Below are 15718 nucleotides of genomic sequence, written 5' to 3'. Positions count from 1 at the left end.
ATGGTATCAGATTTAAATTATGATTCCCAGGCTGAAGCATGAGCAGAATTTAAAATATTACGCCCAGTGTTTCTCAAAAAGTACCTGTAAATGCCAATTCCATTTCACCATAGGATAAGACAAATTAGGAGCCAACTATGTCAGAAATGCACCACGGCCACCTGGTCACCTAAAAAAGTGGTCAGATTTTTAAAGGGAGCTGTTGGCTGCTGAACACTTTTTCTTTTTTCAATCTGGCCTCTTTATTTACATGACTAAAGGGGAGATGAATAATCACAAAAATCTGGTCTTAATTATAGGGGCTGATCACTTTTGAAAATCTGTCTCAGTAATCGTAAATCAAAAATCGATTATAATTGAAACCAAATAGAACACCAGAAAACTTCAAAATGACCCTCAGAACCTGAACAGAACCTGCCTTCTTAGAGACATTTATCTCCCCAGCAGCCTTTTTCATAACACCTTTCCATAGGACGTGTGCAAAGGGAGACAACAGAAGCCAGAATGAACCCCTTGCTTACTAGATATCTGTCATTGCCTGTACAGCAAGAAACATAGGCAAGAAAGGATGATGAAGCTTGTCTCCATGGTGTTAAACATTGTCTTACCCTGTCTTGTCTTAACTTTTCCACTTAATAATGGTTATATTTTGATGTGCTGCTTTATAAGATTCATTTTTATTTTTCTTCTTTAGACTATAGGTACCAAAGTGACATCTCTCAGGCAGAGCTCATGGATGCTACAGGAAACATGACAGCATCGTCTCTTAGGAACTTGACTTGCACTTCGACCATTGATGACTTCCGAAATAAAGTGTATTCCACAGTGTACTCCATGACTGCAATTCTGGGCTTTGTTGGAAATGGCTTTGTCCTGTATGTCCTCATAAAAACATACCAGCAGAAAACAGCTTTCCAGATCTACATGCTGAATCTTGCTGTGTCGGATCTCCTCTGTGTTTGCACTCTGCCTCTTCGAGTAGTGTATTATGTTCACCGAGGCAACTGGTTCTTTGGTGACTTCTTGTGCAGAATTACTTCCTATGCATTCTACGTCAACCTGTACTGTAGCATTCTATTCATGACGGCCATGAGCTTCTCTCGCTGCATAGCCATAGTTTTCCCCGTCCAGAATCTCAATCTGGTAACTGACAAAAAGTCCAAACTGGCATGTGTGAGCATTTGGATTTTTGTCACACTCACGAGTGTTCCATTTTTACTGACTGGAACTTATCAAGAAAGTAACAAGACGAAGTGCTTTGAACCTCCAAAGCAGAGTCACATGACGGAACTGCTGGTCTTACATTATATAGCACTGTTTATAGGCTTTATTATTCCCTTTAGTGTCATAACTATCTGTTACACCATGATCATAAAGACCTTACTGAAGAACTCACTGAAGAAGAATCAAGCTTCTCATAAGAAGGCCATCTGGATGATAATCATTGTAACAGCTGCCTTCCTGGTCTGCTTCACCCCTTACCATATTCAGCGCACAATCCACCTTCACTTTCTGAATAAGCAATCCAGCTGTGAAGACGTCCTCTTCATGCAGAAATTAGTGGTGATCACCCTTTCCTTGGCAGCTTCAAATTGCTGCTTTGACCCACTTCTGTATTTCTTTTCAGGGGGCAACTTTCGGAGGAGGCTTTCCACATTTAGAAAGGCTTCCTCCTCCAGTATGATACAGGCACCCAAAAAAAAGTTATCAATAAGGGAGAAAGATGAAGAGCCATTACAAGAAAGCCATAAACCATCTAAATTTGCATTGTAGCTGTGTTTCTTATCAGGTTGCTTGGTGTGGTACTGCAGTGGAAATAAGCTCATGGAGGGATACCCGTGATGGCAGAATGCCTTCAGGAAAAATGAACAAAGCAAATGCATCTTCATCACAATGAGAGACAAAAAATCCAAATGGCCTTACTTCTACGTGTACTTTTCTGAACTGACACGCCTCTGGCTGCCAAGGATGGCTTTACTGTTCATGCTGTAGAGCACTCTGAGGATAGTTGTGAAGTCCATGAGACTCAAAGTGAAAAGACTGAAATATGTGAATAGATATTCTGCAACTGTGCTCAGAAGTCATGCCTGGGACCTCCCCAGTAAATCTGTTGCAGCAGAACAGCAGGAAAACATTTCCCTGTTGGTAAATTCATGCAAACAAGCTCTCCAAAGCCCATATAAGGACTTGAGGCAAGTTTACACAGAGCATTAGTCACTGTCACTGTGCCAGTGGGAAATGTAAATATTTGCCATGATAAAAGTTGTTGGAGCTTCTGCAAAGGTGGAGAGGGAAAAGAGGAGGAGAATATGCTTTGAATCCCAACACAGATATGTATCAGAAGCTAGGAAAATTTCTTGCCTATTCCCAGGTATTTATTGCTCTGGCTTTTAACATCCAATGGATCATTATGTCACCACCCACTTTACACCATCTTTATATTCCCCCAGATTTGGGACTGTTGTGTGGTAGTCCCATCCTGTGGTGTAATCTAGAGCAGCCTTGAGACTGTTCTAACTTGGACTAGCTACTAAGAGTCTCAAGGAATTGATCCTGCAACCTGGGGTTCTGGAAGCTCTTGTCCTGAGAGCAATGCCATCCCTAGAAAGGTGCTGGGCTCAGGACAACCCCCCTCTGTCCCAGGCTCTGTCCCACCTCTTCCCCCAGTACACCCCTTTCCCCAAGCCCCACCCCATTGTGCTCCTACCTCACCTCTTCCCACCCTGCTTCACCCCCACTTGCCCTCTCTTCCCCCAAGCCTGGGGAATTACCAAGGGTGCCTGGCACTGGTGGCAGGGGTTCTCTTCCTGACCCCATGCTCACTACAGGGGCAGGAAGCAGAGCAACCTGACCCCAGTGCCCTGCACTCCCCAGAAACTGGCACCCAGACGCATCACATGGGGAAGCAGAGTGAGCTGGCACCAGGTCACTCCAATTCCCATTGCCGTAGAGAGGCAGAGCAACCCAGCTGGGAAATGGTGGAGCAGAGCAGACTGCTGGTCGCGCTCCTTCTTGCTGCCACTGGTGAGTGTGGGGCTGAGCTCAAACCCCAGACTGCCCTGGACCTCCTGGAGTGGATGTCTGAACAGTCCTTAGCTTTGCCTGAAGTAGTGGCGCAGGAGTTACTCCCCTGGCTCTGCATCATCAGATGATCTCCCTACACAGAGGTAATTCTCACGTTACCATTTATATTAGCTGTATATCCACTATACACTGGTCATGCAGCACAAAGCAGCCACACCACACTGGAAGGGCTTCTGTAACTTTCCACACACAGGCTGTATTTGTCCCCTTCCCTGCACATTTCCTGTAATGTGAGTTCCCTTTTCAAATCTATTGCAACATACCGGTAACATCTGTTCACAGCTACCAGAGCTTTCTATGGCTTGCTGTGTGTCTGAATTTCACAAAAACAACAAGTCCCGTGGCACCTCACAGACTACCAGATATTTTGGAACATAAGCTTTCATGGGCAAATACCCACTTTGTCAGCCTTTGCCCACGAAAGCTTATGCTCCAAAATATCTGTTAGTCTATAAGGTGCCACAGGACTTCTTGTTGTTTTTGAAGATACAGGCTAACTCGGCTACCTCTCTGATACATGAATTTCACAAGTAAATCCAGAGATCCAGCCCTGGAGTGTGCCTCCCAACAGACACTTTGGTCCCAATCCTGCACCAGCTGAACCCTAAACACATGTGTAGGCTCCTTAACACCAATAGGTGCTTACATACACAATGGAAAATGACTGCCTAGGAAGGAGTTCTTCAGAAAGGAATCTGGGGGTCATAGTGGATCACGAGCGAAATATGATTCAACAGTATAACACTGTCGCAAAAAAAGAAAGACCTCCTTCCTTCTCAGCTGTATTAGCAGGAGTTATGTAAGTAAGAAATGAGAAGTAACTCTTCCACTTTATTCTGTGCTGATTAGACTTCAGCTTGAGTATTCTCTCTAGTTCTGGGTGCCACATTTCAGGAAAGATGTGGACAAACTGGAGAAAGCCCTGAAAAGAGCAACAACCATAATTAACGTTAGGAAACGTGACCTATGAGGAGAGATTGGAAGAAGTGGGTTTGCTTAATTTGGAAAAGAGATGACTGACAAGGGACATAACAGTTTTCAAGCACATAAGAGTTTGTTACAAGGAGAGAGAAAAATTGTTCTCCTTAATCTCTGATGACAGGGCAAGAGGCAATGGGCTTAAACTGCAGCAAGGGAGGTTTAGGTTGAACATTAGGGAAAAAAATCCTAATTATCAGGGTAGTTAAGCACTGGAGTAAATTGCCTAAGGAGGCTGTGGACTCTCCATCAGTGGAGATTTTTTAAGAGCAAGTTAAACAAACATCAGTCAGGGCTGATCTAAGTAACGCTTAGTCCCATTGCGGGTGCTGGGGACCGGACTGCACTGGATGACTTCTTGATGTTCCTTCTAATCCTATGATTCTATGACAGCTAAGCACAAGCCTTAGTCCATCAGTGATGGGGGCCCTGAGGGAGCTGAAGGTGTATGTGTAAAATTCAGTTAGCGTTGAATCCCATTCCTGTTCCTCTTTGAAGTGCTTTCCACCATTTAGTGGCATTATAAAAGACAAACAGAGCAGGGCTGTTCTGAGTTGCTTGCTTAGCTTTGGGAGCACTCCTGGCCATAGTATTTAACAGCAGTTAAGTCATCAGCAGTGTTCCCTGTGAGCAATCCGCTTCTGGGACCACTCAGGGCAAATTTGAATGCTGCCCAGCTGCTTAGCAGAATCAGGTTTTATTTTTACTTCTGGGGCATATTCACACATGCCACAGTGCATGCAAAAATGTTTATTCCACGCATGGATGGAAAAGATTAGAGAGAATATACGTCATCAGGTACATTTTTTATATAATAGTTTTGCTCAGTTATTAGGTGGTGGGACAATGAACACCAAACTCCACATTTTCCCATGGTAGTTCCCATATCTTTCCTTATCCACAATGTTTCCCAGCCTTCAGATTAATGCTGATTAGCTGGAATGCTTTCTATAACCATTGGCAGGTTTCCAGTAACACAGTATTTAAGGTTGGCACTGTTCTCTCCTGCCATGTCAAGCTATTCTGAGCCTGCAGCGCAGGTTGGTCTGAAGCAGGATGTTGTCTACTGAAAGCATGGAAGCATGAGAGACCTCTTCTTTCTTGAAATATTGCCAGTACGTTGCATGCCTGCCGGTTGGTAAATTAGGCAGCCCCAAGGCTAGAAGATAGGTTTATACCAAGCTAACAAATGGGTCCCAGATTATGCAAAAGAATGAGAATTGAGCAATTGAGAACCTATGGAAAACTCCAGGGAAGTTCCTCAACTAGATGGAAGAAAGAGTTCTAGACGAGAATGCCTCTCTGGACACAACTCTTAATACTGGTCTTCTCAGTGCTCTCATTAAGCAAATTTTTATAAGTGGGATGCAGTTGCTCTACTGCAACCCCTTCTGAAACTGGCCCCAGCTGCTCTCTGCAGTAGAGATGACTAGCCTGCCCTCACTTTCTTGCTTTATGTGTAACTTCCTTTTTTGATGAGTCAAAAAAAAAATGATTGTGCGCTCCAGGAGCAGAGGAACCAAGTCCCAAAGCAACCAGTGTGTTTCCTGCTAGATTTATAGGTGTGATATGCAGATAATCCTGGGCTCCCTGAAACAGAAATTTGTGTGCTTTTAATTCACAATGGCAGCCGTTTGCACTATTCTTGTGCATGCCACTGTACAGCATTACAGCTTTCCAAAAGAAACAGATACCAATACAAATAAAAGTTAACCTGTAACTTAAAGTAGAGCTGCCAGTCGTATAATGTTCACATAATAAAAAGCTTTGAAAGGGGCTCATTCTGTAGGCTTTATTTCAATGGGACTAGTCCTGTAAATAATAGATGTAGCAAGAGTCCCTGTGGTGCAAATGTATGGGGCTAGAAAGTGATTTTATGTGTTTTTTTTTTAAAGAGAGAGGAAAAAATGGCACCCACCCTGAAAAGGGTGATTCCTGACTGCCTCTAGCTGGTACACTGTGAAAAAGATAAAACCAAAGAAAGAAAGAAAGAAATGTTTACTTAAGGGAAAACATGACTATCTTGTTAGAGAACAGTACAGATGAAGGCTAGGCCAACTGTAGACTTTACACTGCGGCTAGATTTTTGTCATTCATCAGGTATGTAAGAATTCACCTTTGTGCTTTTAACCTGTAAGGAAGAAGTGCTCTAACAGTTAGAAACAAAGCAACAGCTGGAATGTGGCAGACAGTGGACCCAGGGTGCTTGACACATTAGGAAAGACATGGACTCGTCTAAAGTTATGTCTACGCTTGCCGAGCTTTGGTGCTACCAGTTTCACTAGTGATAGGGACCTAGTAAAAGAAAAGTGATGGTTTGTATTCTCACTTCCATAGGCATCAGATCATGCTCACATTTGCAGCACTTCTATCCCCGATGAGAACAGTGCACTGAGGGCAGCTACACCACAGTGTAGCTGTCTCCATTTTGAGGATGGTCCTTGTTGGGGGGGATGTCCCTATATAAGCCCCCTCTCTTCAAACACAGATCTGCTGCAATAGTTGAGCACTGCTGCAAGCAAGAGCGTCCCTTGCTCTGTGAAGCAGCTATTCTCACCTGACCAGATGATAAGTGAGCATTTGCCAAAAACAAAATGGAGGGGAGTTTCAAAGTTCCTGGGCTTTACAGGGGGAGAGGTGGACTGCTATTTGCCAACGGTCAGAGCAGCAGTGCCACTGGTCACAGAGGTCACCTAGGCACTACAGGATAGCCTCTGGAGGCTAACAGCTGTGTAAAGAGGAGGAACATGTCTTCACTTGCCCATCACTGAGAAAGTATCTCCAATGAGCACTGTGGGGTTGATTTTCTGTGGGCAGTAAAAGTTCTGAGCTTCTGAGTCTATACACCCCCATGGGTTTTGTGCAAAAAGCAGGAACTTTTTGCACTTTCAATGGCAAGTGTAGACATGCCCTAAGAGTGAGAGTCATACCTGGAAAACAAGGAGTTAATGCAGAAATTGTTTAGTTTTGCGATCTTATTCTAGTCTGACATCAATCTGTATAAAGGAAACTGCTTTAATATTGTAAATTAAGAGTTGGCTAAATTGTATTCTGAAGAATGTGTTCTTTAGATGTGATGTAAAGAGATAGTACCGTGACTCAAGCTATTTACATAGTGGTGTCATTGTGTAAGTGTGTTCACACTGGCCTATTTCAAGCATGTATTTCAAAAAATGCGTTATGTACTATAGATATTGCTAATAAACTGTTCCATGCAATGGATTGTACAGTAAAGATTTATGCATTACGTTTCTTATTTCATATCTCTGGTTTTGATGACACATGGGAATAGTAAGAAAAGGTACATAGGTCTGTTTTTGTGTAACAGCAAAGGTTTTTTGTACTTACAAAATGAGGATGTAAAAGAAAATGTTAGTTTAACACATGTTCTCTATTTTCTAGTTTTAAAAATTCTTCATGAGGATTCTTCTTAATTAAGAAGGGCTATTAAAAGACACTGTAATAAGGTGAACAGTGCCTTTAGGAGCTGTTGTAGCTGGGCCCAGTTTAGAGCAGCCTCGAGGCTGCTGTAAGTTGTGCCAAAGGCTTGAAATAGCTCAATGTCAAGAAGATGTGCAGTGGATGGCTGCTACCTTTGGTTCAGTGTGAAGTGTAGCTTGGTCAAACTGCAAGACTGGGTCCCCCATGTCTACACTCTGTGGACACCACTTGTGCTTCACCTACATCATTCAGTGCTGAGGGAAAATAGTAGTAGTAGGCATCCTTCAGTCTGCATAGACTATGGATCGCACCCTTTATAGTTTCAATTGAGGACTTCATTTACAGTGTCTACTGTGACTAGGAAGACCCACACGAGAGTGACAGTCCTTGCTGCATCTCTTGCAGATGTGGTGGGTGTCTGGCAAGTTGAGGGAAAATACAGATAAGCATATTCTGTCCATGTCTACAGTCCCTGGGAAGAGAAACATCTGGACAAGCAGACAACTGCAACACACAGAAACAGCCCAATAACTGAATATAAAGACAGCAAAACAAACAGAAAATATGAGTTGACACCTGAATAAAATTAAAATTGTTCAGCCAAAATGATATGCACAGAGTGTCCCAGGGTCATAGGTCTCACACTGTGGTTCCTGTGCAGAGGATTCTGTCCAGAGTTGTGGGTGAGAGGCTTTCTGTTCAGATTTAATATCTGCAAGAAAATTCCTGTGGAATTGTTCATTGTTGAACTATAAAGCCGCGTCTACACGTGCACGCTACTTCGAAATGGCGCTAACTTCGAAATAGCGCCCGTTGCGGCTACATGCGTCGGGCGCTATTTCGAAGTTAACTTTGACGTTAGGCGGCGAGATGTCGAAGTCGCTAACCTCATGAGGGGATAGGAATAGCGCTCTATTTCGATGTTCAACGTCGAAGTACAGACCGTGTAGTCGTTGCGCGTCCCGCAACGTCGAAATTGCCGGGTCCTCCATGGCGGCCATCAGCTGGGGGGTTGAGAGACGCTCTCTCCAGCCCCTCAGCTCACTGGTGGCCGCATGGAGTGGCCCCTTAAAGGTCCCCTCCCCCTCCCTTCCTGTGCAGGAAGCTGAGGGATCATGCAGGCAGCAGCCTGCACATGCGGCCAGCCTGCACCTACCTCAGCCCCCCACCCAGCTGCAAAGGCTGCCCGGCAGCCCCCCCAGTGCCCCCAGGGGACCCCCCCCCAAGGGGAGCCAGGGCAGCCAGCCCAGCCAGGAAGGCAGCCAGGCTGGGAAGCGGCAGCGGGGCCCCTCCTGGACGGAGGCCGAGCTGCGGGACCTGCTGGGGCTCTGGAGCGAGGAGGAGGTGCTCCAGGTAATGGGGAGCAAGAGGCGGAACGCGGATGCGTTCGCTCGGCTGGCCGACGGCCTGGCTGCCCGGGGTCACCCTGCCCACACTCCTGACCACGTCAGGAGTAAGGTGAAGGAGCTGCGGCAGGGTTACTCCCGGGCCCGGGATGCAGCCGGCCGATCTGGGGCTGCCCCCGTCACTTGCCCCTTTTACAGGGAGCTCAGGGACATCCTGGGCCCCCGGCACACCTCCTCCCCTCCGGCCACCCTTGACACCTCGGCCGACGAGCCCCAGCAGGCCCTGCAGATGGAGTCCGCCCCGGAGGCAAGCCCCGCACCCCGGGGGGCCCCCCCGGAGGCCACACCCGGGACATCGCGGCAGGAGGAGGAGGAGGGGGGCTTCTCCTCCACAGAATCCGGGCTGCAGATCCTCCTCCTGCCATCCCGGAGCAGCAGCAGGGCCTCCGCCCCCCAGGGATCTCCGGACCGTGGGAGCGGATCGACAGGTAGGTACCCCCCTCTGGTGGACACCCCTGGGCTTGAGGGGTGGGGGTAATAGATATGTGTCCAGGGCCCCCCACATGCTCACATGGCCATGGCCCCAAGGAGAGCAGGGCCATGGCCCTCACAGCACTGCATCAGCCCCTCCCCCCCACCCCGCATGACAGTGCCATGCCCCATCCCCGGGCCAGGGGGGAGTGGAACCTCGAGGGGCCTCCGGGAGGAGGGGGTGGGACACCCTGCAGCAGCAGCATGTGATGGAGTGGGGGGAGTGCAAAAGGGAGACTCAGGCTACATAAGAGCAACAAGAGCCGAATAGCTCCCAGGGGCAAAGGAGGATCCTGGGGCTACAGCTGGCAGGTGACACCTCTGCCCTGAACAAAGAGGAGGGAGGAGCTGAGCTGGCTTGGAATTGGGGGGCGAGGGCGGGGGCCACAGGTAGAGGCTAGGGGATGGGAGAGCTGGAAGGCAGCCAGCCTGAGGAGGGGGAAAGCTGCATCCCAGAGGGGCACCCCTTGGGGTCTTCTCCCCACGACGGGTTGGAAGGACTGTCTCTTCCGACAGCTGGTGCTGTCACTCCTGGGAGAAACTGGGCATCTGTGGCCTAAGAAACCTCTCCTGCTGTCAGACCCTGGGGGGTGAAGTGAGAGTCGCTCCCACCAGGGGACGGAGTGCAGGGCAGGGGGACCCCTGAACCCCATCCATCACAGCAGCATCTCCCGGGGACGGGGATGGGGAACCTGCAGCACAGGGCTGGGGGGACAAAGGCCACGGCTCGGGGCCCACACTAATGCCTGTCTCCATTCTTCTTCCCCCGCTCCTTTCCTGTGTCCTGCACCTGCACCATCAGAAGGACCGGAAGAGAGTGCCGGCGAGGCATCAGTCGTCCCGGAGAGCCCTCCGGGACCATCGCTCCAGGGCAGCCCGTTGGCCGAGGACCGACCGGCCCCACGGCGGACTAGACGGCGGACCCCGCGCCACCAACAGCCGACGGCGACGGACCCCCAGCTGCTGGCCATCCACCGTCAGCAGCTGGAGGTTGCAGAGCAGCACCTGCAGCTGCAGGAGCGGGCGCTGGCCTGGCGCCAGGAGGCATGGGGGGCCTACATGGAGACATTTAACCGCTTGGTGGACTACCTGGCCCCCCATGCCGCGCCGGCCGCCGCATCGCCCACCCTGCCTGCTCCAGCAGCCCCACCACCAGCTGCTCCGCCCGTCGCCGTCCCGTCCGCCGTCGCCCCGCCACCCACCACCGAGGGCCGGAGCGCCGAGGGACCCCTGGAGCCACCTGAGACTCGCCGGCCATCCTACCTTCCGGTCCAGCCCGCCCCCACCCAGCCCCGGACAGGGCTGCTACCGCGGCGGGGCTCCCGGCCGCCAACCCCCAGTGCCTGGCTATAGGGGTGAGGGGCCCGGGATGTGGCCCCCCCCTTGTATATAGTTGGACCCTGTTATTTATTTGTTGCCCCCCGTTTGCCCGGTCCCCCCCATGTAAATAGTTCTCCCCTTTATCCTCCCTGGTTTTCTTTTTATTATTCAGGACAATTGTTTCTTTGTATTGTTTTATTTTTGTACATATTACTTTTTTTCAACATGTTTGTACATAGTTTGTTTGTGGTTCAAATATTTACAGTTCCAAAAAAAAGGTTCTGAAACAAAAAAAGAAGTTAAAGTTCAGCCACAAGTGCGTGCTGTCATTTGTCCAGGAAAAGTGGGAGGGGGGTGCGGTTGGGTGCTCCATGGTGTAGGCGTTGGGGCAGGAGTGTGGTGGAGGAAGGAGTGGGCAGTAGGGGGCCTGGGCAGAGTTCACCTCGCGGCCTCCTCATCAAAGTGGGCCCGCAGGGCCTCCCAGACCCGGGTCCCCTCGGGGTCCACCTGCAGACTGGGGGCAGCAGGTGGCTGGATGTCTGCCCTGCCGGCCTCCGCAGCCCAGCCCTGGAAAAAGGTGTCCCCCTTGCTCTCTACCAAATTGTGCAGGGCGCAGCAGGCACCCACAATCTGGGGGATGTTGTTGGGGCCCGCATCCAGACAGGTCAGGAGACATCTCCAGCGTCCCTTCAGGCGGCCAAATGAGCGCTCCACCACCTGGCGCGCGTGGTTCAGGCGCTCGTTGAAGTGCTCCTGGCTAGCGGAGAGATGGCCCGTGTACGGGTGCATGAGCCACGGCCGGAGGGGATACGCCGCATCTGCGATGATGCAGAAGGGCATGGTGGCGTCCCCCAGAGGGATCTCCCGCTGGGGGATGTAGGTCCCCGCCTCCAGCTGGCGGCACGGGCCCGAGTTCTGGAAAACCCGGGCGTCATGGGTGCTGACAGGCCAGCCCACGTAAATGTCCTGGAAACGTCCCCGGCTGTCCACCAAGGCCTGGAGGACGACAGAATGGTAGCCCTTTCGATTCAGGTATCGTCCTCCACTGTGATGCGGGGCGCGGATGGGGATGTGAGTCCCATCCAGAGCCCCGAAGCAGTTGGGGAAGCTCAGGGTGGCAAAGGCCACGATGGTGGCATCTGGGTCCCCCAGCCTCACGAGCCTGTGCAGGAGCATGGCGTTGATGGCACACACAACCTGCAGAGAAAGCACATGGGAGAGCACCAATGAGGGGTGAGCAGGGTGTGCGTGGCCCTGCCCTGCCCTCCCCTCCTCCTCCCCTGCCCTGGCCTCCCCTCCCCTCCCCTGCCCTCCTCTGCCCGGGCCCCCCTCCCCTGCCCTGCCCTCCCCCCCGTGGGTTCTCTTACCTCCATGAAGACAGCCCCGACGGTGGCCTTGCCGACACCAAACTGCTGCCCCACGGATCGGTAGCTGTCTGGAGTGGCCAGCTTCCAGACAGCGATGCCGACCCGTTTCTCCACAGGGAGGGCACGCCGCATGGCGGTGTCCTGGTGCCTGAGTGCGGGGGTGAGCCACTGGCACAGCTCCATAAATGTCTGCTGGCTCATCCTGAAGTTCCTGAGCCAGCGGTCATCGTCCCACTCCCCAAGCACCAGCCGCTCCCACCAGTCGGTGCTGGTGGGGTAGCTCCACAGCCGCCGGCGTGTGAGGCGGTGGGGGGACGGGGTGCTGCAGGGTTAGGGGTTGAGCCCTGCTGCCCTGGGGGCATCTCCTCCTGTGTGGCAAGGAGGTACTCAGCTGCGTCCCACATGGCATGGAGCAGGGCAAGCCCTGCTCCTGCCGGGAGGGCTGGGTGGACCTCTGGCTGCTGCTGCTGTTGCTGCTGCTGCTGCTGCTGCTGGGGGTCCATGACTGCGGCGCCTGGGATCTGTGTGCCTATGGCTCCTCAAACCGCGTGCTGTGCAGGCTGAGTGTGTCTGGGAGGGGCCCTTTAAGGGAGCGGCTGGCTGTTGAGTCCGCCCTGTGACCCTGTCTGCAGCTGTGCCTGGCATCCCTATTTCGATGTGTGCTACTTTGGCGTGTAGACTTTCCCTCGCTGCGCCTATTTCGATGTTGGGCTGCGCAACGTCGAAGTTGAACATCGACGTTGCCGGCCCTGGAGGACGTGTAGATGCTATTCATCGAAATAGGCTATTTCGATGTCGCTACTTTGAAATTAGCTACTTCGATGTAGCGTGCACGTGTAGACGTAGCCTAAAAGTGTCAATAGCTATAGCACTCATTTAATTAGAAATTGACAATATAGAGAAATCAGATTATTGGGACAAATGGATAAATATAAAACAATAATGTTGAGTCTTTTAGGCTATGTCTAGATTGAAGAGCTTCATCAGCAAAATATATGCAAATTGAGCAATGTATTTGCATATCTCCTGCCAACAGGTCTGTTGGGAGAAGCTTTCCAGACATTTGGCCCCACCTGCACAGGGCCAAATGCCAAGAAAACCACCTCTGCTGACATTCCTTCTTCTTCATTGAAGGATTACTGGGATGTTGGCAGAGTGTTCCAGGAGCACCAGACTTCTGTCAGGAGACCCCTGGACTCCCGACAGTAGCCTGCAATGGAGACACCGCCTTAGCGCGGGGCTCACAACCTGAGGCACCGGAGCTGCATGCGGCTCTTTAAGAAGTCATTTGCAGCTTCTGACGCGGACTCCTCTGCAGCTCTGGATGCTGCGATGCAACCTGCGCCACAGGCTGCTGTACCTTGCGAGCTACAGGGCCCAGGCCGCGCTTCCCGCCCCCCCCCCCGCCCCCCGCGAGTTCTGGAGGGGGTAGGAGAAGGGGCAGAGAAAAGAGGGGCCAAGGGGTAGCCGCACTCGTGCGCCCCGCACTCAGGCAGTTGCAAAGGCTCGGCGCCCAGGAGGAGGGGGTGCTGGGAAAACCCAACAGTCAAGCTGTACGGGGGGGAGGGGCGTGTCAAGAGCCAAGTGCGGGCAGAGGGCGCCTGAGGCTGCCGCAGCTCCCCCCCGCTGGGGTGTGTGTGTGGCACGGTCCTGTCCCCGGCAGGGCTGGGAGCGGGGCAGGGGCTGGGGAGGGCACGTGAGCGGGCCAGGGGCTGCGGCTGCCGGGCAGCGGGGTGAGCGGAGCCCCCCTCACCCCTCCCTGGCACAGGCACGGGGAGAGCTCCGGAGCTGCTGCTTTCTCCATCCCCCCCCCGCTGACATTCTCCCTCCCCCCTCCCTCAGTAGCCCCCCACGATCCCTCACTCCCTCTCCATAGCTCAGTGGGGGGGAGGGAACTGGTGCATGGGGAGGGGAGGTGGTCAGGCTATGGCCCCTGGTGGTGCGTGGCTCATGGGGGAGGGACGACTGCAGCCAGCGCACGCCGTGCTGGGGGGCAGCCGGGGGAGGGAGAGAGAAGGGGTGCAGTAGCATGGGAGGCAGCTGTGGCAGGAGTGGTGGGGTGGCTGTGAGCCTGGGGGTGGGACAGTTGTGCGTGGGGAGGTGAGGGAAGGACCGTGGGGAGGGGCTTGTGCTCACTTGCATTACAGCTCTTGAAGTATTGATTTTGTAACAGAATGTGGATAAATGGCTCTTCTTGCTATTTTGGTTGCAGACCCTGCGGTAGAGTGAAAGCCTAGTCCCCTAAAGCCCAGGGGAATTCTTCCTGTTGACCTCGATGAAACCAGGATTTCACCCTCTGAAATTTCCGAAATGCTGGTAAAACAGTCAACTTTCATTTGCTCCTTTCTAGATGATGTCTGCTGGGAGTGGGTTTTTCTCCTTCAAGTCCCTGTATATTTTTTTAAGCCTATGCCAAAGAGAAATGCTGTATCAGGGAAATAAAGGCCCTACCCTCTCAGCTACCTCTCCCCACACAAAGGTTGCCAACCACAGAAATTTTATTTATGGACAAAATGGGAAAAAATTATGGATAGACTTTTTTTTTTTATTGACATGATTTTTTCCACAGTAGACGCTGTAAATGAAGTCCTCAATTGAAACTATAAAGGACACGATCCATAGTCTATGCAGACTGAAGGATGCCTACTACTATGAAGACTTCATAAATGGCCAAAAGTGAAATGCAATCGTTGTCATTCATACATCGCAAGAATACCCTGTTACTAAATTTATGGACAGGTTGGCAACCCTGCCCCTCCGCCCCCCACCACCACCACTGTGAAACCTGCCTCAGTCACAGATACTGTTTTAGTTGTGGCAACGATTGTCTCGGTTTGTCTTGCTCTGCGAATACTAAAGCGATGGAAACTAGGAGGACAGAGAGGTGCCAAACTGATATGTGAATGGCTAGTGCAGTGGACATGTAAAGTACACATCTAGGTGTGGTTCACTGTCCCAAATAGTGGCACCTAGACCACTTACAGAGAGAACGAATGAGTCTTCTGCAGCCTTAGCTGAAAACTAACTGTCTTTTAGTTCAAAGCGTAGCTGCTCCTGCATTAAGCTCCAGAGGTTCCAGGCTCAAGTCTGTCTATGGGTGGTCACAAAAAGGCCTAGAAAAGGAAAAAAGGTATCAATATTGGCCTGTCTGAATAAAAAGAACATATTTTTTCTGCTGTGTAGGCTTTAATTCATGGTACAATAGTGTCACCTTGTGATTGGTCCTGGAGAAGTAAATTGAGTTTTGCAAAAATTTCCTCCTTTTTTCTTTTAATGATCAAACAGTGTTTGCTCAGGGTCTATCTTCCAGTCTTTGATTTCGTGCACATGTGAAATCAAGCTTTCAGGAGTCAAAGAGATGTGAGGAATATGGAAGGTTGAAGGGAGAAATTTTCCCGTCAACCTTCCCCTGTTAAGAAAGATAAGTTAGCCGACCATAGATACGTTGATTTTTAGCTATGCAATTGACTTAGCTAAAATCGCATATCTGCGGTCAGCTTCCATGTCTAGTATAGACATAGCCTCTGTCTCTAGGCATAATTTATAAATTAAGGTGGAAATGTTACTGCTAGCTTAGCAAAAATCCAGAGCGGAGTTGATCAGTGCTGTAAGTGTTATGATCTGCCAGGAACAACAACACAGCCAGCAAAG

General features: G+C 50.8%; 1 protein-coding gene across 4 annotated transcripts in view; it reads left to right on the top strand.

The window, feature by feature from the left end:
• The window catches only part of CYSLTR1 (cysteinyl leukotriene receptor 1), a 32809-nt gene extending 18238 nt beyond the window's left edge, over nucleotides 1-14571 (top strand). For 3 of the 4 annotated variants that reach the window (XM_075007976.1, XM_075007978.1, XM_075007977.1), the window contains exon 2: nucleotides 695-7281. In XM_075007976.1, coding sequence (XP_074864077.1) covers nucleotides 733-1773 — 1041 coding nt within the window. In that variant the 5' untranslated portion in view covers nucleotides 695-732 and the 3' untranslated portion in view covers nucleotides 1774-7281. Of the gene's footprint in view, nucleotides 1-694; nucleotides 7282-14279 lie in introns of those variants that run through there. The other variant, XR_012647337.1, reaches the window with a different exon arrangement.
• The last annotated feature ends 1147 nt before the right edge of the window (nucleotides 14572-15718 follow it).

This window comes from Carettochelys insculpta, chromosome 13 (genome assembly GCF_033958435.1).
Source record: "Carettochelys insculpta isolate YL-2023 chromosome 13, ASM3395843v1, whole genome shotgun sequence".
Lineage (NCBI taxonomy): Eukaryota > Metazoa > Chordata > Testudines > Carettochelyidae > Carettochelys > Carettochelys insculpta.
The sequence above is the reverse complement of the archived record's forward strand: the minus strand, read 5'-3'. Positions and strand labels throughout refer to the sequence as shown.